The 25535-nt window shown below is 44.1% G+C and overlaps 1 protein-coding gene across 2 annotated transcripts in view; it reads right to left on the bottom strand.

The window, feature by feature from the left end:
• Nucleotides 1-25535, bottom strand: part of LOC124717086 — a 583165-nt gene that overhangs the window by 369210 nt on the left and 188420 nt on the right. For both annotated transcript variants that reach the window (XM_047243783.1, XM_047243784.1), the window contains exon 2: nucleotides 3459-4796. In XM_047243783.1, coding sequence (XP_047099739.1) covers nucleotides 3459-3571 — 113 coding nt within the window. In that variant the 5' untranslated portion in view covers nucleotides 3572-4796. The remainder of the gene's footprint in view (nucleotides 1-3458; nucleotides 4797-25535) is intronic.

Raw genomic sequence — 25535 nt, 5'->3', positions numbered from 1 at the left:
CCCTGATGTTGCTGACAATGGGGCGTAATGGTACCCCCTCTTTGTGAACCTTCGGGAGTCCATATAGTCTAGGCGGTACCGGACCTTGGGGTAACAATTTCTTAGCGTCACCCTCCGGTAAATCTGCGTCCTTGAGAAGCGCCCTCGTCTTGTTCTCCACCTTCAGCGAATGGGTGGCAAATACATAACTTTTGACGACTAGAACGGCAGACCGAGTGATTTAGTAATGTCAGCATGTAATTACACCTGAAAGGATATGTAACGAACGACAGCTACGTCAATTTGTGAGGGGACCCTGGAGAAAACCGTACATTCTAGTGAGACAACATTAGAAACACATGACAAAGTCTGGGACGAGAGTTATTGTGGGTTCATGTGTGACTGGATGCTTCTGCATATGACAGCGGTCTGAGTTTAGATCGAACAAAAACACAGGGAACTACACACACCATCAGTGTTCTTACAAACACATCTGACTGCACTAAGCGAGGACTGTGTGACGTAACAAGGCGAAGTTTTCGTCAGACGACGTGTCGATATGTACATGCAGTGTGTCAGCGATGACGTGGTGGTTTTCTGATTTACGAAAGATTGGCGGCTTCCCGACATTTACACGTTCTTGGAGAGAGGGTATCTTACATCACCCTAGAAAGTGTGCTATCTTTATCTGGGGATGAGAAAAACCAAGCCTTTCAGAACCATGTGAGCTGTGCGAATTAAAAAATGGTGTAAAATGGAATGGTGGAATTATATATTGATCACATCAGGTGTGATACTTCACGACGGAGGTAAAAATGATAAATTTATGATAAAGTTGAGATGGAAATATTGGAGCTCTCTAACGCTATCACTCGTTTCAGTGACAGGGCAAATAAAAAAATAACATATTTCATTACTATACACTGAAACTTATTGAACTTAATAAACTGATACGACGATCAGCGGTGAGCCAACAGATTAATCTCCGATATTCACTCATATTATTCACATGTTTGTTTAGCTACCTGTAGGCTGTCAAAATTACCATATTTCATTACCTTTGGGAAGCTTCATTATTAACAGAATTTAAACACAGCAGCATTCACAAGTATTAACAGATTGCTATTAGAATAAATGTAAATGTTTTTACGTTAATTACGTTCAAAATTAGACGACGTTAGTGGGTATTATTAATATCGCCACTTATGGAAGAACAAGAAATGCTACGTCTATTTTGAGTTCATAATAGGAAAAAACAGGGGATCTTCCCATGAAGAAGTTTGAGTCTGATGAATCAGGGCAGTGTCGGTTGCAGACCCATATTGGGGGGGGGGGGGGGGGTAATGCCAAGACGCGAGAGTGTGGTTACGAAGTAAGGGGGGTGGGGGCGGGAGGTGTTTGTACGAAGCAGGTATCATCTCAATTTGGCAGTTTAGGCACGTTAATAAAGTATTTGTCGTGAGAAATGGTGAATTCAGGACGAAGTTTCGGAGGGACTTCGGCGGTTCGCATATACACTCCTGGAAATGGAAAAAAGAACACATTGACACCGGTGTGTCAGACCCACCATACTTGCTCCGGACACTGCGAGAGGGCTGTACAAGCAATGATCACACGCACGGCACAGCGGACACACCAGGAACCGCGATGTTGGCCGTCGAATGGCGCTAGCTGCGCAGCATTTGTGCACCGCCGCCGTCAGTGTCAGCCAGTTTGCCGTGGCATACAGAGCTCCATCGCAGTCTTTAACACTGGTAGCATGCCGCGACAGCGTGGACGTGAACCGTATGTGCAGTTGACGGACTTTGAGCGAGGGCGTATAGTGGGCATGCGGGAGGCCGGGTGGACGTACCGCCGAATTGCTCAACACGTGGGGCGTGAGGTCTCCACAGTACATCGATGTTGTCACCAGTGGTCGGCGGAAGGTGCACGTGCCCGTCGACCTGGGACCGGACCGCAGCGACGCACGGATGCACGCCAAGACCGTAGGATCCTACGCAGTGCCGTAGGGGACCGCACCGCCACTTCCCAGCAAATTAGGGACACTGTTGCTCCTGGGGTATCGGCGAGGACCATTCGCAACCGTCTCCATGAAGCTGGGCTACGGTCCCGCACACCGTTAGGCCGTCTTCCGCTCACGCCCCAACATCGTGCAGCCCGCCTCCAGTGGTGTCGCGACAGGCGTGAATGGAGGGACGAATGGAGACGTGTCGTCTTCAGCGATGAGAGTCGCTTCTGCCTTGGTGCCAATGATGGTCGTATGCGTGTTTGGCGCCGTGCAGGTGAGCGCCACAATCAGGACTGCATACGACCGAGGCACAACAGGGCCAACACCCGGCATCATGGTGTGGGGAGCGATCTCCTACACTGGCCGTACACCACTGGTGATCGTCGAGGGGACACTGAATAGTGCACGGTACATCCAAACCGTCATCGAACCCATCGTTCTACCATTCCTAGACCGGCAAGGGAACTTGCTGTTCCAACAGGACAATGCACGTCCGCATGTATCCCGTGCCACCCAACGTGCTCTAGAAGGTGTAAGTCAACTACCCTGGCCAGCAAGATCTCCGGATCTGTCCCACATTGAGCATGTTTGGGACTGGATGAAGCGTCGTCTCACGCGTTCTGCCCGTCCAGCACGAACGCTGGTCCAACTGAGGCGCCAGGTGGAAATGGCATGGCAAGCCGTTCCACAGGACTACATCCAGCATCTCTACGATCGTCTCCATGGGAGAATAGCAGCCTGCATTGCTGCGAAAGGTGGATATACGCTGTACTAGTGCCGACATTGTGCATGCTCTGTTGCCTGTGTCTATGTGCCTGTGGTTCTGTCAGTGTGATCATGTGATGTATCTGACCCCAGGAATGTGTCAATAAAGTTTCCCCTTCCTGGGACAATGATTTCACGGTGTTCTTATTTCAATTTCCAGGAGTGTAAATTGCGATACTTCAAGTTTTGAAGGGGATCTGCGTGTGAACGATTCAGGAGATACGGTAAACTTCAGAAAGAAATTTTCACTCTGCAGCGGAGTGTGCGCTGATATGAAATGTAGCAGATTAAAACTGTATGCCGGACCGAGACTCGAACTCGGGACCTTTGCCTTGCGCGCAGGTGCTTTACCAACCGAGCTACCCAATCACGACTCACGACCCGTCCTTACAGGTTTAATTCCACTAGCGCCTCCTATCCTACCTTCCGTACTTCACAGAAGCTCGCCTCCAGACCTTACAGAACTAGCACTCCTGGAAGAAAGGATATTGCCACAGCCTGGGGGGATGTTTCCAGAATGAAATTTTCACTCTGCAGCGGAGTGTGAGCCGATATGTAACCTCCTAGAAGATTAAAACTGTGTGCTGGACCGAGACTCTAACTGGGGCCAAGGTCCCTAGTTGGCCAAGGTCCCATGTTCGAGTCTCGTTCCGGCACACAGTTTTAATCTGCCAGGCATCTTCATATGGTAAACTTGTTGACTTACCTTCGACCGGCTGGTCCAGCACCGGAGGCCGCGCCGGAATTGCCCAGGTCATCCTGCTGTGGCAGGATGGTGTACTGCAGCGAGTTCTCTCCGTGGCGCACCGTGCGGTACATGCCGCTCACTTGCTGGAAGGACGAAACGGCTGCCGAGGAAGAAGCAGAAGGCCCCTGGTGGCGGGCGAAGCCCAGAGATCCCAGCAGCGAAGTCCGCCGGGTCTTGCGTCGCACGCTCTGCTGATGCGCCTGGCGAGCCTCAGGGGGGTCAGCCAGACTGGACGCTCATCCACTGGAGGACCGGGCTGGAGGCGGGAGTCTCAGGCCGACAAGACCACTGGGGAGACGACTGACTGCCAGCAGGCCACCAAAGTACTGCGCTAACCAACAGCCTAGGGCTTCCAGCAGATTACTGGCCAAGCATTCACTTGGAGGTTCCAAGAGGTCACCAGATCACTGGAGAATCCGTCAACCTGGAGCTAACCAACAACCAGACCACTGATGAACTGGCAGGATCCCAACAGGCCAAGTTACTCGTCTGCCGCAGATTCACCTGTTGCCAAAACTACTGTATCGTGCTCGAATCTACTCAGGCCAATCTCTCTATACAGCTGGGCACTTTTGGCACAATCAATCTTCTACTTACTGCTCACCACTCGTGCAGTCGTGCAACTGGGCAGAGGATGAGTGGAAGACTTCTCGAGAAGAAATTCACCAGACTCTTTCCCTACTTCCTAATATGCCGTGGGATGGGAGGAACGTGGAACACGGTATCAGCCACCTGTGAGCACTACGCTCTAGTGCTATATTAACAACAGACACTCTTCCAGGAGAGTGTGGTGTGCTTTTGGTGGTCACTAAATCTCAGATGAGGCCTAGTGAATTTTCAGATCCTCTTTGACCAGTGTATCAGAACTTTCTCTGTACTGCTCCGTATTATCTGAATAACTGATAACTGGAAAACAAGCAGATGGCAAATGATTGTGCACAGTGAATATTCTCGTAAAGTCAGTAACAGGCAGCTTTATCTTATCTGAAAAACACCGCTTCCTGTATTTTTGTATTCACATCTGTCTTTTCAAACCCAGTATGTCTTCCCCAGGATGTTAGGCTCAAATGTAAACTTCAGATAGAGAGGCCTGTTAGATGAAGGTTGAGCTATGACAGAACTACTACTACTGCTAGCAAATGGTCCAACACTACTGTTTATATACGACGATCGATGAATGCGCTTCAGATCGGAAACGTTTCGGGAAGGCAGTGTGGTGTCTCTTCAGGAGCCGACGTTCCTGTCGGCCGATTCGTCTAGAACTGCTTCCTCTTGCTCCATCTGCTGCTTCTCATCCTGCAACAAAAGAGAGGGTAGCTGTCATCCACAAGACTTATCAAATCTATAGTAGGTGGGAGGATAATTGCAGATGTCACATACACACCTGCCAACGGACATGCCAGGAAATAATGGGAAGGGTACAAGTAAAACCCTTGTACCACCACAGTCTAAGACGGACAGTAGCAAGGTCACATAAAATTTCCGTTGTAAACTGCAGCAGCAGAGCTTCAAACGGCCTGTAAGATTCGCTGTTGGATATACGTATATCCGATGAAGGTGAGTAGCAGGACTGCTGTTTATATCGTTCTTTAGAATGGTTTTTACAAAAGGAAGAGTACGTAGAGCATTTAACAGAAGCAAGAAATTCGAAACATCACATTACACAGTGTAACACCCCAAGAAACCCGAAGACCCAAATAAGAATGTCATGATAATTTAAAGTAGGGGACAGTGTTATCCTGACAGGTACGACAACTTTGACAATAATAGAACACCTTAAAGGTTTGATGAACACCAATGTCAATAATTACTATGACATGAAAGAAAGCTAGAAAGAAAGAAAGTTTATTTTAATTAGCTATCAAACATCTTAGTAATAACTGCAAATCAGTACGACGAAAATTAAGCGCAAAGTAATATGTCGGTCGGAGATAACATTTCTTGTGAAAGAGAGTTGTAAACGCGGCTAAAAGGAAATTCAATGCGTCTACAATGCTCGATCATGGAAAAGTTAGTCGCTTGCTAGCTTCCTTGGTACCTAGTCGAGAGAAATCACCGTTTATAGTACTACAAACGGAACGCTACGACATTGTTTCTATTTTAAAAAAAGTAATATTGTGTGACGGAGATGCTCGGACTTTGTTCTCAGTTATTCTGACTTGAGAACTTGAACTGAAGTGATATTTTGGTAGTGTACGACGAGTTAATGAACTTTAATTATTGGAGATATTATTGTTGGACTCAACCTTCACCAAAGCGAACAGTTACAACGAAGAATGGACATAGTATCGAAGACTGGAATACCTGATTAGCCTGGAGTACGAAACATTAATACAACCACACGAAGATAATACAAATACGCCGATTGTAAAAGTTGTCGTAATTGTCACGATCACCGAAATGAAAAGAATCGTAATTGATCTGATCCATCGGTGTGCGTGTGGTGTGATGATTATAGACTAATCGCTAAGAAGGAACAGTAAAATTGTTCGTCAGTAATGGAAATCTCACGTGTTGGCTCCAACATTAATTGAACTGTGTGATAGTTGATGATCAAAATTAATTAACTGTGAACATTTTAATTGAAAGAGTGGCTCGATGAACATCGGGCATTGAAAGGGAGTGTTTTGCCGAAATAATATCACAACGCACGAAAGCAAGACAGCATTATAGATTATCTCTGGATTTGCTTAGTGAACAATTCTGCCTAGCAACGTAACAACAACTACTGATACTGAACCGCAAATGAACTTTTTCTCGCTTCAGTGGCGTGAAATGACGCCGGTGATGAATGATTCACTCAATACTGCAATAAATAACTAACCGGGCATAACAAATTATCATAAAACCATAATAGACAATTAAAATCAGCAGTTCGCATCGCTGAGAAGACTGTGTGGACTCCGAAACGGACTTTCATACATTACGCGAGGAGCAATTTTCTTTAGAGATTTTCAGATGCTGTTCCACGTTATCCGACGGGGACAACCATCGCTGCGAGTCGCGTCTCCATTCCACCGACCGAGCTGTAGCAGTAGCGGCTCAACATCAGCAATGACAACAAAAGGGGAGAGGGGACGTCACAACAGGACTGTTTAGTAACGACCTCTTACCCCTCCCCGAAATCCCCTTTTCTTTAAAATACCAGGTGTCTGATTACAAATGTGTTAACGTGTTAAATACACTGATCAGCCAGAACATTATGATGACCGACCTACTATCGACATAAACCCGTCCAGTCGTTATCCGCGACACGTGTCGAGCAGTGACCGCTAGTCAGACACACGCACTCTGCGTGGAACAGCAGTGAGCGTGCGAGCGTGCTGTCCGTGTGTAGAATGGGGAAGGCGCGCGATCTTTGACCGAGAGCAGATTGTGATGGCCCGGCGGCTGAGCACTAGCATTTCGGAAACTGCACGACTTGGTATCCGAGGAGTGCTGTTGTGAGTCTCTTCAAGACGTGGCGTAACCAACGTGAAACCACGCCCGGGCGTCGTGGTGTTGGGCGGCCACAACACATTTCAGACGGCAGGCGTCGTAGGCTGGGCGGACTGGTAAAAAGGACAGGCGGAATACCGTGGCGGAATTAAAATCAGACCTTAAAGTTAGGCAGAGTACCAGTGTGTCTGAACACACAGTGCACCGAACACTCCTAACGATGAGCCACCACAGCAGACGACCCTTCCATATGCCAATGTTAACACCACGAAATCGGCAACTAAGACTGATATGGGCACGTGACCATGGGCACGTGACCATGGGCACTGTGTAGTGGGACGCGAAATTGAAGCGTCACCCATCCACCAGTGTCAGCCCAGTTTGCAGGTGAATATAAGTCTAATTTAGTTTTTTGTTTATGTATTTTTGTAATATTTGTAATGGTTGTGAATTGTCTAAAGTTGTGTATTTATTTTTTATGTTTCATGTACGGAGAGGGCGGAGCAACGAACGGAGACAGCATCTTCGCTGCCGGGACCAGAGACAAAATTGCTGGGCACTATGAGTCGCGGGTCGACAGCCAAAGAGCAACAGAAGATCCTGAAGCCGAGTTGTTGCGCCGTGCTTCTAAAAATTGAAAATTAAGAATTTGTAATGTTTCTACAACAATGACGTCATAGAAAGTTTAATCATGTTGTAAATGTTCAGTTCTATCTTGTCAAGGCTCAGGTTCACGTCTATATGTAGGAAGATAATAAACTAGTGGATGCTACTAAAGTTTAAATACGTGTTCCGAGAATTTATTTATGAAGAATTATGTTACGGAATTTATTTGACAAGATTATTAAATTTGACAACGTTCATCGCAAGTTTGAATCTCGAAAGTTTATTCAGTGTGGTTCTAATATTTATTAAAGCAGATCACTTGCATTAATATAATTTCTGAGAATAAACAAACGACATCTAAATTGAAAAAATTTACGCAAACCAATTGGACTGTGTGACGTAATTCTGCGCATACGACTCATATGATTATGTTTTAATTACAGTTTCGTTCAAGAACCATTCAGAGACAATTTAAAAAGAATTTAAATAATTTTGAAGTGTTTTGTAACTGACGTAGGTGACGAAGTCTGCACATGGTCATACGTCAAAAGAAAATCATTTATACAAAACTGTCCGCAGCTCGTGGTCGTGCGGTAGCGTTCTCGCTTCCCACGCCCGGGTTCCCGCGTTCGATTCCCGGCGGGGTCAGGGATTTTCTCTGCCTCGTGATGACTGAGTGTTGTGTGATGTCCTTAGGTTAGTTAGGTTTAAGTAGTTCTAAGTTCTAGGGGACTGATGACCAAAGCTGTTAAGTCCCATAGTGCTCAGAGCCATTTGAACCATTTATACAAAACTATACATCGTTACACTACAACTGGACGTTGGTACAGTAGCAGAGCGTTGGATGCTCTGATGAATCCCGATACCATCTTCATCATGCCGATAGGAGGCTGCGAATCCGTAGTCTTCCATGGGAACAGCTTCTTGACACCTGCACAGCGGGTCAGATACAAGCTGGCGGAGGCTGTAGTATGCTCTGCGGAACATTCAGGTCGGCATTCATGCGGTTGGTGGAACTCCTGCATGGCACCATGACGGCCAAGGAGTACCGTACCCTGGTTGCAGATCGCGTATACCCCTTCGTGACGAGCATGTTTCCTGACAAATGGTTCAAATGGCTCTAAGCACTTTGGGACAACATCTGAGGTCATCAGTCCCCTAGACTTAGAACTACTTAAACCTAACATAAGGACATCACAGGATTCGAACCTGCGACCGTATCAGCAGAGCGGTTCCGGACTGAAGCGCCTAGAACCGCTCGGCCATAGCGGCCGGCGTTTCCTGACAGTTCTGACTCTTTTCATTAAGATAATGCGCCATGTCAAGAGACGGGAGTGTGATGGAGTGGTTCGAGGGACACAGTGGCGAGTTCTAGTTGATGTGCTGGCCCCTAACTCGCCAGATTTGAAGCCGGTAGAATACATTTGGGATACGATTGAATGTCGCGTCAGAGGTCATCGCCTCCTCCCCGGAATTGACGGGAATTAAGTGATTTGTGTGTACAGATGTGGTTCCAACTCCCTCTACCGACCTACCAAGACATCATTGCTTCCATGCTGAGATGCCTCTGTTAGGTAGGTGGTCATAATATTCTGGCTAACCTGTGCATTTGACGTTAAACATGCAAAACGTTTATAATTGAAACCGCCAACCTCTTAATTACGATGGTTTTATTAGGTTTGGATTATTCACCCACAGACTAATGAAAATGCCAAAACAAAAAGTGGTAAAGAAAAAAATTGATATTCCCTTTATATGTTCACTGGCAATCCGCCCTACTTCGCTCTGGTAGCATAAGTATCTACGGGCGGATGGTTTGCTATGTAAGACAATAGTGGTAATACATTATGTACACAGAGCTCCTCGTGAATCAATCTGTCTCTTAGTGGCAACCGTATCAGAATCCCTGGAGCAGTTTCTGAGCTTAACCTTCACATACAGACAGAAAAACGAGGCAGGAAACTTTAATTGATCACAATTGAGCTAATTTGCATGAAATATTCGTACATTATACACACAAAGCCTCCCGTGGGTCTGCCTATCTGCAGGCTGATACCCGGGTTCGATTCCCGGCCGGATTGGGGATTTTCACTGCCTGGAGACTGCCTGTTTGTCTTGTCCTCATTTCATAATCATAATCATCATCATCATCAATCGTGACAGTGCCTAGATTGGACTGTGTAAAAAAAATTAGACTATGTAAAAATTGGGACTTTGTACAGGCGCTGATGATCGCACATTTGGGCGCCCCACAAACTAACATCAGCATCATCATCTACAGGCTGTTTCAGCTGACCCTACCTATGGGTTTTAAGCAACCTGCAACGCCTTCAAATACCACGAGGAACCTTTTGATATTCTCTTCTTCGCTACAGGAAGGGGCTGTAGTTTTCGAATTATTCAAGAAAGAGTAAAAAAGTTACCACAAAACGTGATTTTCTTGAATAATTCGAACACCATAGGCTCCAACTAAAACATATCCCAATACAAAATTTAACTACATTTAATTTCAAACATAAAGGTCCTTTTAATTTGTTTCTGCAGGAACAATAGTTTGCCCGTAGCAAGCGGGAGAATATGAAAATGTCGTGCATGGTTTTTGAAGGGATTGTATTTAAGTAGTGGCAGCTGAATCAGATCAAAAGACCATACAGTAATTCCTGAGATTAGCCTTCACATTCAGATAAAATAATATGGCGTGTGACTTTAATTTATAGTATGGATGGCTGCAAGGGCATACATACCCGGGGGCAAGGGGGTCTGCGAACCATCCCACTCTCTCATTCTCCCCCCCCCCCCTCCACCCCCCCCTCCCCACCCACTCTCAGGGAAAGGCTAAAATTTAATGTAGTCAGGAGTTTTTCATTCAAGAAAGTCATTTTAAATTCGTTAATGTGCAGGTTTTTCAAAGTGGCAGAACTGTTACTCTTTTATGGCTATTTACAAGTCGCCATTCATCTTCCAAAATATTAAAAATACTGTGTGGCCGCAGTTCCAGCTCCCTCCCTATAAATATATGGGCGCCAATGTATACTCGTAGTTGTAAGACATTTTTTGGGAAATAGTGCGTAATGTCAAACCGTTTATTTTTGGCTTGATCATAGTTTCCCTTTGATTATTTTGTGGCGCTGTAAGCGAGAAAAAGTTCAGACGAGGTTTGAGTTTACGTCTAACATTTGTTGGAAGTCGCTAAATGCTGTCGTTATAAAACATTAGGTGGGTATATTTTGGGGAATTTGTCCTGCGCTTTAAGAAAAGCTAATTTTTCAAGCATATCAATGTTTATGACGCAGTTTTTCCCGAACGTCGTGCCGTACAATGATATAATTTTGCACGTACATTTAATAGCGTATGTGGATAGTGTCTGCAGAATGTGTTGCGAGTAGAGTAAGCAGTAATGAAGTAATAAATTGAAACGTCCAGCCTGATGCTGAATTTCTACTGCATGAACAGCGAAAATGTAATAAGAGATAAAGCTTATCCTTTCATTATTTTGTGGGGAGCTGTCAAGGATGAGAAAGTTTCGAAAAGGTCTGAAACTATGTGTCAAGTTCGTTGCAAGTCGCTGTGTGCTAACATTCTCAAATAGTGGATGAATATAGTCTGGTTAATTTGTGCGGCACGCGTTATACTGACTCAAGCGGTACAATTTCTAGCTGTAGTACGTACCTGTCTTTGTTAAGCTTTTAACGTAATATTATACCTCTTAATGAAGAGAAACTGACAGCATCACGGAGATACGCTATCAAGCGTTGTGGACAGCCATTGGGATAGCAAACATTTATATACCTACCGGAAGAACGTGTGTACTGTAGCTATCCCTACAGTACAGGGTCGAAATTTAAACATAACTCAGTTCCCGCAGCCCAGGCAAACTTAGCAAATCGGTCGGTTCTTTTGCATTACATGTGGAAGACTTATAGAAGCACCATTTGTTCATGAGCGGTTTCTATGAAAATATCGAAAAACCACTACTTTGTGTACGAAAAATACCAGTTATGACGACAGCCACTTCTGCAGTCTTCATTCATGGCAGATCGTCGAAATTTTTTCCATATGATCTTATGATAAAGTTCTCGGGGAACCTTCAAACTTTTTCCGACATCATCCGCCCAAGAGCCAGAAGTTCAATTATGCACACAAAATATAAACATAATATTCGGTCATAGTCATAAATGTAGTTTTAACTGTCTTAGTGAACACATGACAATGGTTTCGGGATAATGCAAGGGTCAGAGATCAACAATGTATGTTTCTAGTCATCGTCTATTCACCATCAAAACTTAATGATGCGCTGTCTCTGTATTATCGGCCCTTCAAGGCTATACAGGCTGTCTTGGCTTGGATGACTCCATCTGGCGGCGTAAGCACCTTACAATAATCATACGACATTCTTTGTACTTGGAAAGCAAACATCTCATTTTTAGCTACACTGTAGGTGCAGCCTCAAAATTTTGTCCATTTTTATGAAAAGTGGCGTTAAGTGAACTTGCGTTGGATGGGAGGCGGTTTTGAGTTAACCTTATAGTATTCGTATTTATTTGTTGTTTATGTGTTCCGAAGTATATAAATAAACTGCCAAAACTTTACTGACCAACAATATTCGTTTTATATAATAGCACACCCTGTTTTTTTTTTTTTTTTTTCTTTTTGAGTCATCAGCCTTCAGACTGGTTTGATGCGACCCGGCACAAATTGCCCTCCTGTGTCAACTTCTTCATCTCTGAGTAGCACTTGCTACCTACGTCCTCAACTATTTGCTTTTATGTATACAGTTTTTTCCCTCTACAGCTAGCTCTAGTACCATGGAAGTCATTCCCTGATGCCTTGTACACAAACCATACGGCGCAGAAGTAGGTATATGAAAGCACGAGTGTATTCGAATGATGTGTCAAAATTTCAAAGCATTCGTTGAAGAAATTTCGGAGATTTACAATTTTGTACACACGAACATTTACATCTATACGTATTAAGATGTAAACGTAGGTGTGTTCAAAATCTTGTATCTCCGAAATTTATTCACCGAATGCTTTCAAATTCTGACTTACCACGGCATTCGAATACCCGCGTCTTTCTGTATAAATACTAGAGTGCCACATGTAATACATAAATATATATGTCATAATTATAGGGGTAATTAATAAGAATATAAAGGTTCACTAGAACGAAACAGTAAATCTCCGAAAGTTGTGTACTGATTACTTTGAAATTTTACCACCACGTTGCATTCGAAAACATGTGTGTTTTTATACACCTATTTTTTAATACATTAGGTTAATGCATAAGTTCTTAGCATTTTCGTTTTGCATGTTGGTATTCCCGATGCTACGGGTTTATTTGTCGATTTTTACTCGTAGTTCAGTCTCGCTATTTGAGTTTATATTTTGTCATTTGGAGATACTGAGCGGAGCTGTGGACACTAGATGTTGGAGTGCCAAGTGGAGAAATCGAAACATGTCCGACTTCAATAGAGGGGTGACAGCGGCGGAGGCAGCCAGAAACACTGGCACCGTGTGTGGACAGAGGAGGGGAAGGAAAACAGTTTTCTCGTTTTAAGGAGGATCGTTTTGACATTAATGACTGTTCACGTTCGGGAAGACCTTCGGGGTTTGATGAATATCGTTTAAACTCATTAATCCACATTCATCCATGTCAGTGTACTCGAGAATTTAAAACGTGATTGAGCCGTGCGTGGCTCGTGTTCCCGCTATCATGTATTTGACACCCAGTTTTTAACTTACTTCCACCTCACTACGTTAATTTAAATTACTGGTGTCACTAAGTTGCTGCTTTGCCTGACCGTGTGCAGCGTTAGCAGCGCGTATCGATATGTCCCCTCTCGTAGTATCTTTGCTCGACTGCCATTACTTCCCGGTCGTTGTCTGTCTTAAGCCAGTTCGGGCTGCCAGTCAGTTGGAACGCGTCTGGAGCGCAGTCCGGACCTGCCAGTCGGCGAGTTGCAGTGCGGCACTAGTGCAGTCGGGCTGGAGCAGTGAGGTCTGCGCCGACATGGCCCGCCCGACCATTGCCGCCATGCATCACTTGAGCTGGCCACGGTCTTGGTGTATCGTCGGTCGGTCGTCCTACCGGAAGACGCATTTTGGCACGTCCATCGTTGATGTGTCGGCTGTGTTTGTGTGCGTCGACACCCGATTGGTTTTCGTGCGTTCTTAGTGACTGCTGGGTATTGTTCAGGTCTTCGTGCAAGTGTTTGTCAGGTTGTGTGTGTAGTTGGTGTTATGTCCACTGGCGACTATCTTAGACGTTGTCGGCATCCTGAAGAAGTCGGTCGGTTATTGCGGACCAGAGAAGTTATCTGAGCGCCGTGCAGTCGGCTGGGTCCGCTGGCAGCTCCTGCGCAGTGTCGGAGCGTGTGTGGAGCTGCCGATCGCTACGAGCTTCCTGGTTCACCGAACCAGGACGTCACAGTTGAGTAGTGGTTTCAACTACCCAAGCCACGTCTATTCATGTTATGGTGGTTCGCTTTGGTGGTTTGCTGTTGGGGAGGTTTTCCCTGTGAGCATCACCGAGTGTTTCTACTGCTGAAATTTACCCGCCATTCAGTGCAATTTAATGTTTTGGTTGAGCAGCAGTGGAAATTTCTGCCTTGTGGCCGTTAGTGTTCTGGTTACCTGCCCTGGTCACTGAAGTAAATTCAGGCAGTGCTCTTTAAGGTGAAGTTAACTATATTACCGTGTTTCAAATTCAAGTGTACCAGCGGAATTTTCTGCCTTGTGACCGTTAGTGTTCTGGTTACCTGCCCTGTCCACTAACGTAATTTCAGGCAGCGTCCTTTCCTCGCCTGTTGTCGCTGTCCAAAATGGCGTGTAATTTTGGCAGCTAATACATACTCCATTGTGGATTATCACGTTCGTAACGTTTTGTGTTTGAGTTCTCATGTACTGATTGATGGGAAGCAAGTCGTTGTGTCTGTCAGTCCATGGCTGTCCCCTGGTTGGGTTTCGACTGATCAAGTGTAGTTGGACTCACCACTTGTCTCACCTAAGCGAACGAGGGCAGACCGACCTCCCTGGAGGCCTCTGAGTGCCACCGATGTTTAATTATGTTTTCAGCTTGTAGGCAAGCAGCCTACTCACGCAGTATAAAATTCACATCAGTCTGTCCATTGTGTGCCAGCCCGTCCGCTGTAACTAGCTCTGACGTCATAAATGTTGCGCAATACTTTAAAAATCAAGTAAATAACCTGAAACGTTTCTAGCATGTCAGGAGTAATACTGAATCAATATGTGTTGAATATCAGTTCAATAACTTTAACCATTTTCGAAATTTGGATGTTTTTCTGTAAAAATTATTGGCGCAACAGAAAAGAGCTGGAAACTTAAAAATTTATATTTAGATTCCTTTTTCGTAATAATTTAGTAGAAACAGTATTCTGGATCTCGCAAATTCATGATTTTCTGGTTTTTGTCTTAAAAAGCAATATAGATTACGTAGGCGAATAAATAAGGCTAGGATGTTTAAATTTAAGTAGATGTGAGAAGTTTCAACTGAATAACTATAAAACTATAGCGATAGCGTATCTCCAAAGGGCAAGTTCAGAGCTCGTCTACTGCGTGTAGTGTAATTAAATTAATTCTCTCGGCCAAAATATTTGACTTAGCCATGTCAGACTTTTATTATGATTACTTACCTGTGTGCTGATTGCACATTTAAATTGGGGGCTTCATTGGCCATCAGCAAAGGAAACAATGATTTATTCGATAACTTAAAGTGGTGTATTAGTAACCCAGCGGCTAGTCGGGAGAGCCGATTTGAACAGGCGTTCCCTTAGCCGTCTGCACCGCGGCTTTATATATAAGAACGCTGCGCGAGAGAGAAAGGCCCCAGTTCTCTCCAGACACTGATTAGCGCACCATCTGTGCCGGGAGTCGCGTCGCATCGGTATCATTGCTATAAACAGCCTCGGATGTCGTAATAAGTTACTCGGGATACGCGTAACCATGAAATCGTTTTCGAGTGAAGTGTTAATTCTGGGATGACTTTAATGATCTATCTTCAGTTTGCGTATGTCGTATTTTCACGTGCCGCCGCGGGACAGACATTCTACCATTATTTAGCGTGGCGTTTGATGAACATTATCATCAAATTATGGCGAGCATTCACTTAAACCTTTAATTTGAACAATTATAGTTGCATCAACGCATTAGACTCTGAACTGCTCTGGTAGTTGGATTGTGTGGATTCTTTTTTGGTCTGTGACTTTCAGAATATAGTGAACATTTCAGAGAGAATCGTTTTTGATTATAACTCCCAGACAATCTCCCAATTCCTCAGAGCTATAAGCTGTAGCTATAAGTGTATTTCTCAGATGAAGTGGGCTCTAGGAATTCTAATTACAGGCTTCACGTTTTTCTAATCACTTTCTGGTTGCCAATATTGTAGTTAGAGAGCCAGTGTTGAGAACGGCAAACAACAGCATTAAATAAATAATAGGAACATTTTATAATAACAATTACTCCACCCACTGCCCTACATATGTTGCTAATCGGCCGGGAAATGCATCTTTCTACATTACATTCTACATTTTACATTACCAATTAACTCCACCCACCACCCCACAAGCTACTTAAAATTTAAGGCTTATGGTTATTTTTCTTTTTCTTAAAAATTTTGCAAAATTAATTCTTAAATTTATCTTTCAAGTTTAAACATTTCAGCCTTCTGCCTTTAAAAGATTATGGTGATATATTTTAAAATTTTTAAACTTAATTGTGGCCTTCAGCCATTGGTATTGCACCTTCCATATGTTTGTTCTATCTACGATTTTTAATTATTTTATTGCTATCTTAATTGGATTTTTATCTTGTTGATTTGTTAAGATTTCTTGTTTGGAGGCCTTCAGCCGTGAAAGAGTTGCATTCGGGGAAGGTCCGGCTATGTGCCGCTTTGGTTGTAAAAGTGTTATTAAATTACAATGAATTACAATCAGTAGGCGAAGCTGACCGCAACCTTATTTGGCCCTTTCCACAATCCTAATTACCTGTTCTGCCCAGTGGGTTTATCAGGCGTATCAGTGATGATTTGTGATCATTCGACCATGGTGTGACAGTTGCATGAGGAAGGTTTAAAAATCGGTTGTATGGGTATGGCATGCTCTAATCCAAGTCAAAACATAAGTCGGGGACCATTTGTGCAACTCTGCATACACGTCATCAATTGGCTCATGAACAACACTGACCAATTCCTATCCCGTATCGTTACTGGTGACGAGAAATTGTGCATTTATGCTAACGTAAGGAAAACAAAGGAATGGATGAGCTAAACAAAGCAGTAACTCCCCGTACAAAAACCTGCGTCCATCCACCGAAGATAACGTTATACATCTGGTGGAACACCGACACTGTGATGTACTACGAATTGCTTCCCCGATGCGGAGCCTTCACTTCTGACATTTATTGTCAACAACTGAGACGTATACCAGACGCAATCCAACAACGGCCAGGAGGACTGCGTGAAGTGATGCTTCTCCACGATAACGACTGCCTGCATTCTGCTAGACTGACGAAAAAACACTATACAACAAAAAAATGTTCAAATGTGTGTGAAATCTTATGGGACTTAACTGCTAAGGTCATCAGTCCCTAAGCATACACAGTACTTAACCTAAATTAGTCTAAGGGCAAACACACACACACACACACACACACACACACACCCACGCCCGAGGGAGGACTGGGGCCTCCGCCGGGATCAGCCGCACAGTCCATGCCTGCAGCGCCTAAGACTGCTCGGCTAACCCCGCGCGGCACTATACAACAGTCGGGTTGGGAAGTCATTCCACACCCACCTCATTCACCTGATCTTGCACCCTCAGATTTTCACTTTTTCCGCTCTGTATTGAACAACCTTCAATCAGCTTCCTTCCTGGATGAAAATGCGCCCCGAACATGACTCGATAAGTTCTTCGCCTCAAAACCACGTGGTTTCTACAGTCACGGAGTCGAGAATTTACCCCGGTGTTGATAGACTGCTGTAAATATTTACTGATAATGCACTACTGACGACTGAAGTCTCTGTTATGTGCATTGTTGTGTTTATTAAACTTATGGAAAAACGCTACGAACTTACGTAACAACCAAATAACTGCAAAAGTTTCACAAGCTGCCACATGGTCGCGAAATGAAAAGCGAGCCGGAAATAGAATAATTTTCTTTTACTTCATATCTATGGTCACAAATTTTTGTCATCAGACTACCGGTTTCGGTCTATAATCACCATCTTCAGATTGCAGCAAAATATGGAAAAAGATAAATACAACTAGCACATTGTCTACAGTTTAATAAAATAGGCCATGATGAAAAGTATTACTGACAAACGTGAGCGTTTGTGAGCTTTATGATGAGGCATAAAAACATACCCTAATATACTGGAGCCATAATTGCATTGTCAAAAGCTAAACATAAAATCAGCGCCAGCGTCTTCAAACATATATAAATAATGATATGCACAAGAGTCATCTTGTCAGCTGCACTACTTTCACAAGCTGCGAAGTTCTCGCGAATAAAACAGTGACCCGTATACAGAATAAATTTCCTTTAATTTACGTCTATGGTCACAAACTTTTTGTTCAGATTACCGGTTTCGGTCTATAACGATAATAAAACACAGATCCGAAGATTGTCAATACACACCGAAACTGGTAATCTGTGAACAAAAATTTTGTGACCACAGACGTAAATTAAAGGAAATTTAAGCTGCACTACTGTTCAAAACAAACCGTCATACAGTAGCAACAAAATATTTGTGTTGCAAGTTCGCCAGATGTCGCTACTGTAGGCGTACATATATTCTTCGACGATGTAAAATAGAGAGATACCATGACTGACGTCTGTAATAGGCTTATAATGTCTAAGAAAAACATTTCAGTAATAAAAAAAGCAATGAAATAAACAACGACAAAAAAAATGGTTCAAATGGCTTTGAGCACTATGGGACTCAACTGCTGAGGTCATTAGTCCCCTAGAACTTAGAACTAGTTAAACCTAACTAACCTAAGGACATCACAAACATCCATGCCCGAGGCAGGATTCGAACCTGCGACCGTAGCGGTCTTGCGGTTCCAGACTGCAGCGCCTTTAACCGCACGGCCACTTTGGCCGGCAAACAACGACAAAAGTTGGATTGTTAAAAAAGGAAAAGTTAAGAGACAGTAATTGACATACGCTCAAGTGCCGATTTATGGATAATGATATAAATAATAAACAGCTTTCCGAGTTCACAGAATGATACAAAAATTACAAACAAATAGTTGAAGAAGCCCAGTAAATGGAAACAGACTGCCGCACATAATCGGCGCCCTCTGTTGGCGCTAACGCCAGGACGCCGCATAGGCGAGAATTGGCTAAGGGAATGTGACCGGCAGAGGGCCCGTTGTACCCTGCGGCATGCCGTTCCAAGAAAAGAAATGATAAACACCGTAGGAGTGCATGAGCAAGGTTATCTAGTTATGAAGCATATCACATAAACTGCAAAAGTATGTCATTGGACGACAAATAGTTGAGGAAATCGATGTATTAAACATTGAGACGCGTGAGAAACTGAGGTTTGCTTAAAACGGAGCTGAGGTTACCCGGACTATCCTCATACGGCGTTCAGTGATGAGGGCGCTTAGCGACTTCCAACAAGTTTTTTTTAAAACTTCAGATTGAACTCTCCCCACTGGATACATATGTCGCACGATTGTGGAACGATCACAGTTCCTCACATTTGCCAGTTCTCGAGTATACTGACTTGGAGTAATGCGGTTAAACACCTTTGTCAGAAAAAAAATGGCTCTGAGCACTATGGGTCTTAACGTCTGAGGTCATCAGTCCCCTAGACTTAGAACTACTTAAACCTAACCAACCTAAGGACATCACACACATCCATTCCCAAGGTAGGATTCCAACCTACGACCGTAGCAGCAGTGCGGTTCCGGACTGAAGCGCCTAGAATAGTTTTTTTTTTAAAACTCTTTTTGTTCACTTTTGTTCGTTGCATCTGCTCGGGGCGGACGTCGTAAGACATCCGTTTAAGTTCATTGTTGATCGATTAACTCAGTTTTTTTGTTACAGAGGGCATCTAACCCTGTGACCGAACACGCTGAGCTACCGTGCCGGCGTTCGGTCACAGCGGCCGGCGATTTTTATCAAACCCCAAGATCTTCCTGAACTTGGAGAGTCACAAACGCGAAACGATCCTCCTTAAAGCGAGAAAACCATTTCTTGCCGTGCACTGTCCAATGGTATTACACCCAAACACGGCACAAACGTTTCTAATCGCCTCCGTTGCTGCCACTCTACTGAAATCGGAAACGTTCCGATTTCTCGAGATGGCACTCCAATTTCTAGCGCCCACAGCTCCACTCACTATCTCCAAATTACAAAACGCAAACTCAAGTAGCAACAGTGAACTACATACAAAAAAGGATATTCGATAAATAAACTCGCAGGAACGGGAATATAAGCAGTGGTGGTGCCAAGTTCCTGTGGGACTAAACTGCTGAGGTCATCGGTCCCTAGGCTTACACAATACTTACTCTAACTTAAACTAACTTACGCTAAGGACAACACACACAGCCATGTCCGAGGGAGGACTCGAACCTCCGACGGCGGAAGCCGCGCGAATCGTGGCAAGGCGTCTCACACCACGTGGCGGGATTACAAACATGCAAAACAAAAACACTACGAACTTCTCCAACTAACTAATAATTATATGTTGTCTGGCTATGCACTGTTGTTGTTATGGTGGACTTCAGTCCTGAGACTGGTTTGATGCAGCTCTCCATGCTACTCTATCCTGCGCAAGCTGCTTCATTTCCCAGTACCTATTGCAACCTACATCCTTCTGAATTTGCTTAGTGTATTCATCTCTTGCTATCCCTTTACGATTTTTACCCTCCACGCTGCCCTCCAATACTAAATTGGTGATCCCTTGATACCTCAGAACATGTCCTACCAACCGATCCCTTCTTCTAGTCAAGTTGTGCCACAAACTCCTCTTCTCCCAAATTCTATTCAATACCTCCTCATTAGTTATGTGATCTACCCATCCTATTTTCAGCATTCTTCTGTAGCATCACATTTCGAAAGCTTCTTTTCTCTTCTTGTCCAAACTATTTACCGTCCATGTTTCACTTCCACACATGGCCACACTCCATACATATATTTTCAGAAACGACTTCCTGACACTTAAATCTATACTCGATGTTAACAAATTTATCTTCTTCAGAAACGCTTTCCTTGCCATTGCCAGTCTACATTTTATATCCTGTCTCCTTCGACCATCATCAGTTATTTTGCTCCCCAAATAGCAAAACTCTTTTACTACTTTAAGTGGTTCATTTCCTAATCTAATTCCCTCAGCATCACCCGACTTAATTCGACTACATTCCATTATCCTCGTTTTGCTTTTGTTGATGTTCTCCTTATATCCTCCTTTCAAGAAATTATCCATTCCGTTCAACTGCTCTTCCAAGTCCTTTGCTGTCTCTGACAGAATTACCATGTCATCGGCGAACCTCAAAGTTTTTATTTCTTCTCCATGGATTTTAATACCTACTCCGAAATTTTCTTTTGTTTCCTTGCTCAATATACAGATTTAATAACATCGGGGAGAGGCTACAACCCTGCCTCACTCCCTTCCCAACCACTGCTTTCCTTTCATGCCCCTCAACTCATAACTGCCATCAGCTTTCTGTACAAATTGTAAATAGCGTTTCACTCCCTGTATTTTACCCCTGCCACCTTCAGAATCTGAAAGAGAGTATTCCAGTCAACGTTGTCAAAAGCTTTCTCTAAGTCTACAAATTCTAGAAACGTAGGTTTGCCTTTCCTTAATCTAGCTTCTAAGATAAGTCGTAGGGTCAGTATTGCCTCACGTGTTCCAACATTTCTGCAGAATCCAAACTGATCTTCCCCGAGGTCGGCTTCTACTAGTTTTTCCATTCGTCTATAAAGAATTCGCGTTAGTATTTTGCATCCGTGACTTATTACGCTGATAGTACGGTAATTTTCACATCTGTCAACACCTGCTTTCTTTGGGACTGGAATTATTATGTTCTTCTTGAAGTCTGAAGGTATTTCTCTTGTCTCATACATCTTGCTCACCAGATGGAAGAGTTTCGTCACGACTGACTCTCCCAAGGCTGTCATTGTTATCACTCCATAAATATTGCTTATTCCATGACTGCGTCTAACCATGCTAGGAGCCAAAATTTCATTTATGTTACCACAAGATAGATTCTCAGTGAAATTAAGACCCCTACGATGTTATGGGCTAAGCAATATTTATGGACTGATGATAATGATACAGTCAGACGCAACCGGAACTGCCGCCAACAGTTTTGGTGAGCACTGGCACGAAACCAACTCCGTAGTTGCACAGTGTGTGTCCGGCAGCTTGTGACGTAGCGGACCGTGGAATTTTGCGGCGCGGTCACGTGCCGTGTTGATATTGGCTGGCGCCGTGCAGACGGGAAAGGCTGCAGCCTAATCAGGCGGGCGGAGATTGAGTTTCGCTGGGGGGTGGCGGGCTTTGTCTGACCCCGTGCGCCGGCTAATGAGGCCCGGTGTACACACACCACCCACGCCGGCTTAACACGTGTGTCCACTCGCGGTGTCACCCGGCCCGCAGGGGACGTGACCGGGTTACGCTTCTCCGCGGGGGAGGGGACGGGGAGGCAGGGCTGCGGAGAAAGGCGAAGCTGGTCTCCGGCGAAAGCCACAGCGGGGGGCAGGCTATACAGAGGTCGCCCATAGCGACCAGTCGCATTCACTGCTGGTCATTAAAAATGTAGCATCGTGAAGTGGCATGGAACAAACAACAAAATGGTACGGAGTGTGTGTACTCTTTGTTAGGGGTACTGCGACGATTAAAGCCGTAAATCGGATTCTACAATATTCAGTTGGTTAATGTATCAGATATTACAATACCTTTGGCGCGTTTCATGTTCTTCAATAGGAGTTGAATGCTCAAATATCGGCAGATAATACCCGGAGTAGAGGGAGCAGGGATGCAGAGTGTACATCGGCTGTAGTGACAAGGCGCGTTCACTACTGGTCATTGAAAATGTAGCACCCTGAAAGCGGCATGCAACAAATAAAGTGGTATGGAATGTGTGTACTACATGTTAGGAGTACTAAAACGATTAAACCCGTGTATCGGATTCTACTATACTGACTTAATGTATCAGATACTACAACACATTCTGTGCGTATCGTGTTCTTCAATAGATGTTTTTAGGCTCAAATATCAGCAAATAATGGCCGGAGATATACGGAGCAGCAGGGAGCGTGGTAACAGTGTGTACACCGGTCGTCCGTAGCGACTAGTCGCGTCCACTGCTTGTCATTAAAATGCAACACCTTGAAAGAGGCATGCAAGAAATAACAAAATGGTACGCACTGTGCGTACTACATGTTAGGGATACTATAACGATCAAAGCCATGTATTGCATTCTACAATATTGAATTTGGCAGTGTATCATATACTACAATACTTTATTCCTTGAATCGAATACTTTAATAGAAGTATGTATGTTTACATATCAGCAAGCAATAGCCGGAGTTTTTCAATGTATAAAGAATACAGCCAGCTGGTTACAAAAGGTTAATGTAAAAATCTTGGTCCGCAGCTTGTGGTCGTGCGGTAGCATTCTCGCTTCCCGCGCCCGGGTTCCCGGGTTCGATTCCCGGCGGGGTCATGAATTTTCTCTGCCTCGTGATGACTGGGTGTTGTGTGCTGTCCTTAGGTTAGTTAGGATTAAGTAGTTCTAAGTTCTAGGGGACTCATGACCATAGATGTTAAGTCCCATAGTGCTCAGAGCCATTTGAACCATTTTTTAAAAATCTTGACAAGGTTTTACTACCACTGAGGGTATCTTCTTCAACAGGAAACTGACATAAGTTATATGACATAAAAATTGTGAACAGGAACTTAAGTCAACTGTTTGACTTGAGCTCCTTTCCTCGTCATGGACCTTTACAATTTTAACGTCACGTAATTTGCACTGAAGAGCCAAGGAACTGTTACACCTGCCTAATATCGCGGAGGGCCCCTTGAGCACGCAAAAGTGCCGCAACAAGACGTAGCATGGACTCGACTAATGTCTGAAGTAGTGGTGGAGGGAACTGACACCATGAATCCTGTAGAGCTGTCCATAAATCCGTAAGAGTACGAGCGTGTGGAGATCTCTGTAGAACAGCACGTTGCAAGGCATCCCCGATATGCTCAATAATGTTCATGTCTGTGGAGTCCAGTGGCTAGCGTAAGTGTTTAAACTCTGAAGAATGTTCTTACAACCACTCTGTAGCAATTCTGCACGTGTGCCGTGTCGCATTGTCCAGTTCGAATTGTCCAATTCCGTCGGAACGCAGAATGGACACGAATGGTTGTAAGTAATCAGACAGGATGCTTACGTACATGTCACCTATCAGAATCGTATCTCGACATATCTGCGGTACCATATCACTCCAATTGCACACGCCCCACACCATTACATAGCCTCCACCAGCTTGAACAGTCCATGGATTCATGAGCTTGTCTCCATACCCGCACACGTCCATCCGCTCGATACAATTTGAAACGAGACTCGTCCGATGAGGCAACTTGTTTAAATTCATCAACAGTCCAATGTCGGTGTTGACGGGCGAGGCTTAAAGCATTGTGTCGTGCAGTGTTCGCGTAAGTGTTGCACTTCTGTCACGTCGAACGATTCTCTTCAGTCGTCGTTGGTCCCATTCTTGAAGGATCTCTTTCCGGCGGCAGCGATGTCGGGGATTTGATGTTTTACCGAATTCCCGATACTCACTGTACACTCATGAAATAGTCGTTAGGGAAAACACCCCCTTCATCGCTACATCTGAGATGCTGTGTCCAATCGCTCGTGCACTGACTATAACACCACATTCAGACTCAATTAAATCTTTACAACCTTCCGTTGTAGCAGCTGTAACCGATCTAACAACTATGTCAGATCCTTGTTGTCTTACATAAGCGTTGCCGACCGCAGCGCCGTTCCTGCCTGTTTACATATCTCTGTATTTGAATACGGATGCCTATACCAGTTTTATTGGCGCTTCAGTGTATCAGCGAATAATACCAGGAGATTTTCGGTGTATAGAGTATACAGCCAACTGGTTGCCCAAATCAAGTGAAAAATCTTGAAAGTATTTTAGTACCAATCAAGGTATCTTCCTCACAAGGAAAGTCACATAAATTACATGACGTTAAAATTGTAAACATATTTAATGAGCTAAGGGTCTCAGGTCAAATGTTTTACTTGAGCTCCTTAGCTCATCATGTACTTTGCTTGCATTTCGACTGTTACGTTATTTATGTGACTCTCCTTTTAAAGAAAATCCAAAAACCTTGTCAAGGTTCGTACCATAAATTTATGCAGCCGGATGTCTGTATACTTTATATATTGAAAATTTATTTACAGTTCCTGCTGTCAGCCATGTTTAAAATTTTGAGAATATTCGGAGACAAAAAAATAATCAATACTTGGCATCGTGGAAAATAATTATAATATGCTGCAGCATAGAAACAACAATGTGCGACGATGGCAAGCTGATTTTGTTTGTATTTTCTGTCGATGTCGCTCTGACTTCATCGTACTAGGGATGTTGCAGTAGGTGGGTTTCGCCATATTTTAGGCGCATCTATATTACATGTACCACATGTATGTACATCTACTCTGCAAGCCACCGCGCGGTGGTTGGCGGAGGGTACCCGGTACTGCTATTCGTCATTTCCTTTCCTATTCCACTCGCAAATAGAGCGAAGGAAAAACGACAGTCTATATTATGCCACTTTTTTTTTTTTTTTTTTTTTTTTTTTTTTTTTTTTTTTGGGTCATCAGTCTACTGACTGGTTTCATGCGGCCCGCCACGAATTCCTTTCCTGTGCTAACCTCTTCACTTCAGAGTAGCACTTGCAACCTACGTCCTCAATTATTTGCTTGACGTATTCCAATCTCTGTCTTCCTCT

This window comes from Schistocerca piceifrons, chromosome 9 (genome assembly GCF_021461385.2).
Source record: "Schistocerca piceifrons isolate TAMUIC-IGC-003096 chromosome 9, iqSchPice1.1, whole genome shotgun sequence".
In the NCBI taxonomy this organism is placed as follows: Eukaryota; Metazoa; Arthropoda; class Insecta; order Orthoptera; family Acrididae; genus Schistocerca; species Schistocerca piceifrons.
The sequence above is the reverse complement of the archived record's forward strand: the minus strand, read 5'-3'. Positions and strand labels throughout refer to the sequence as shown.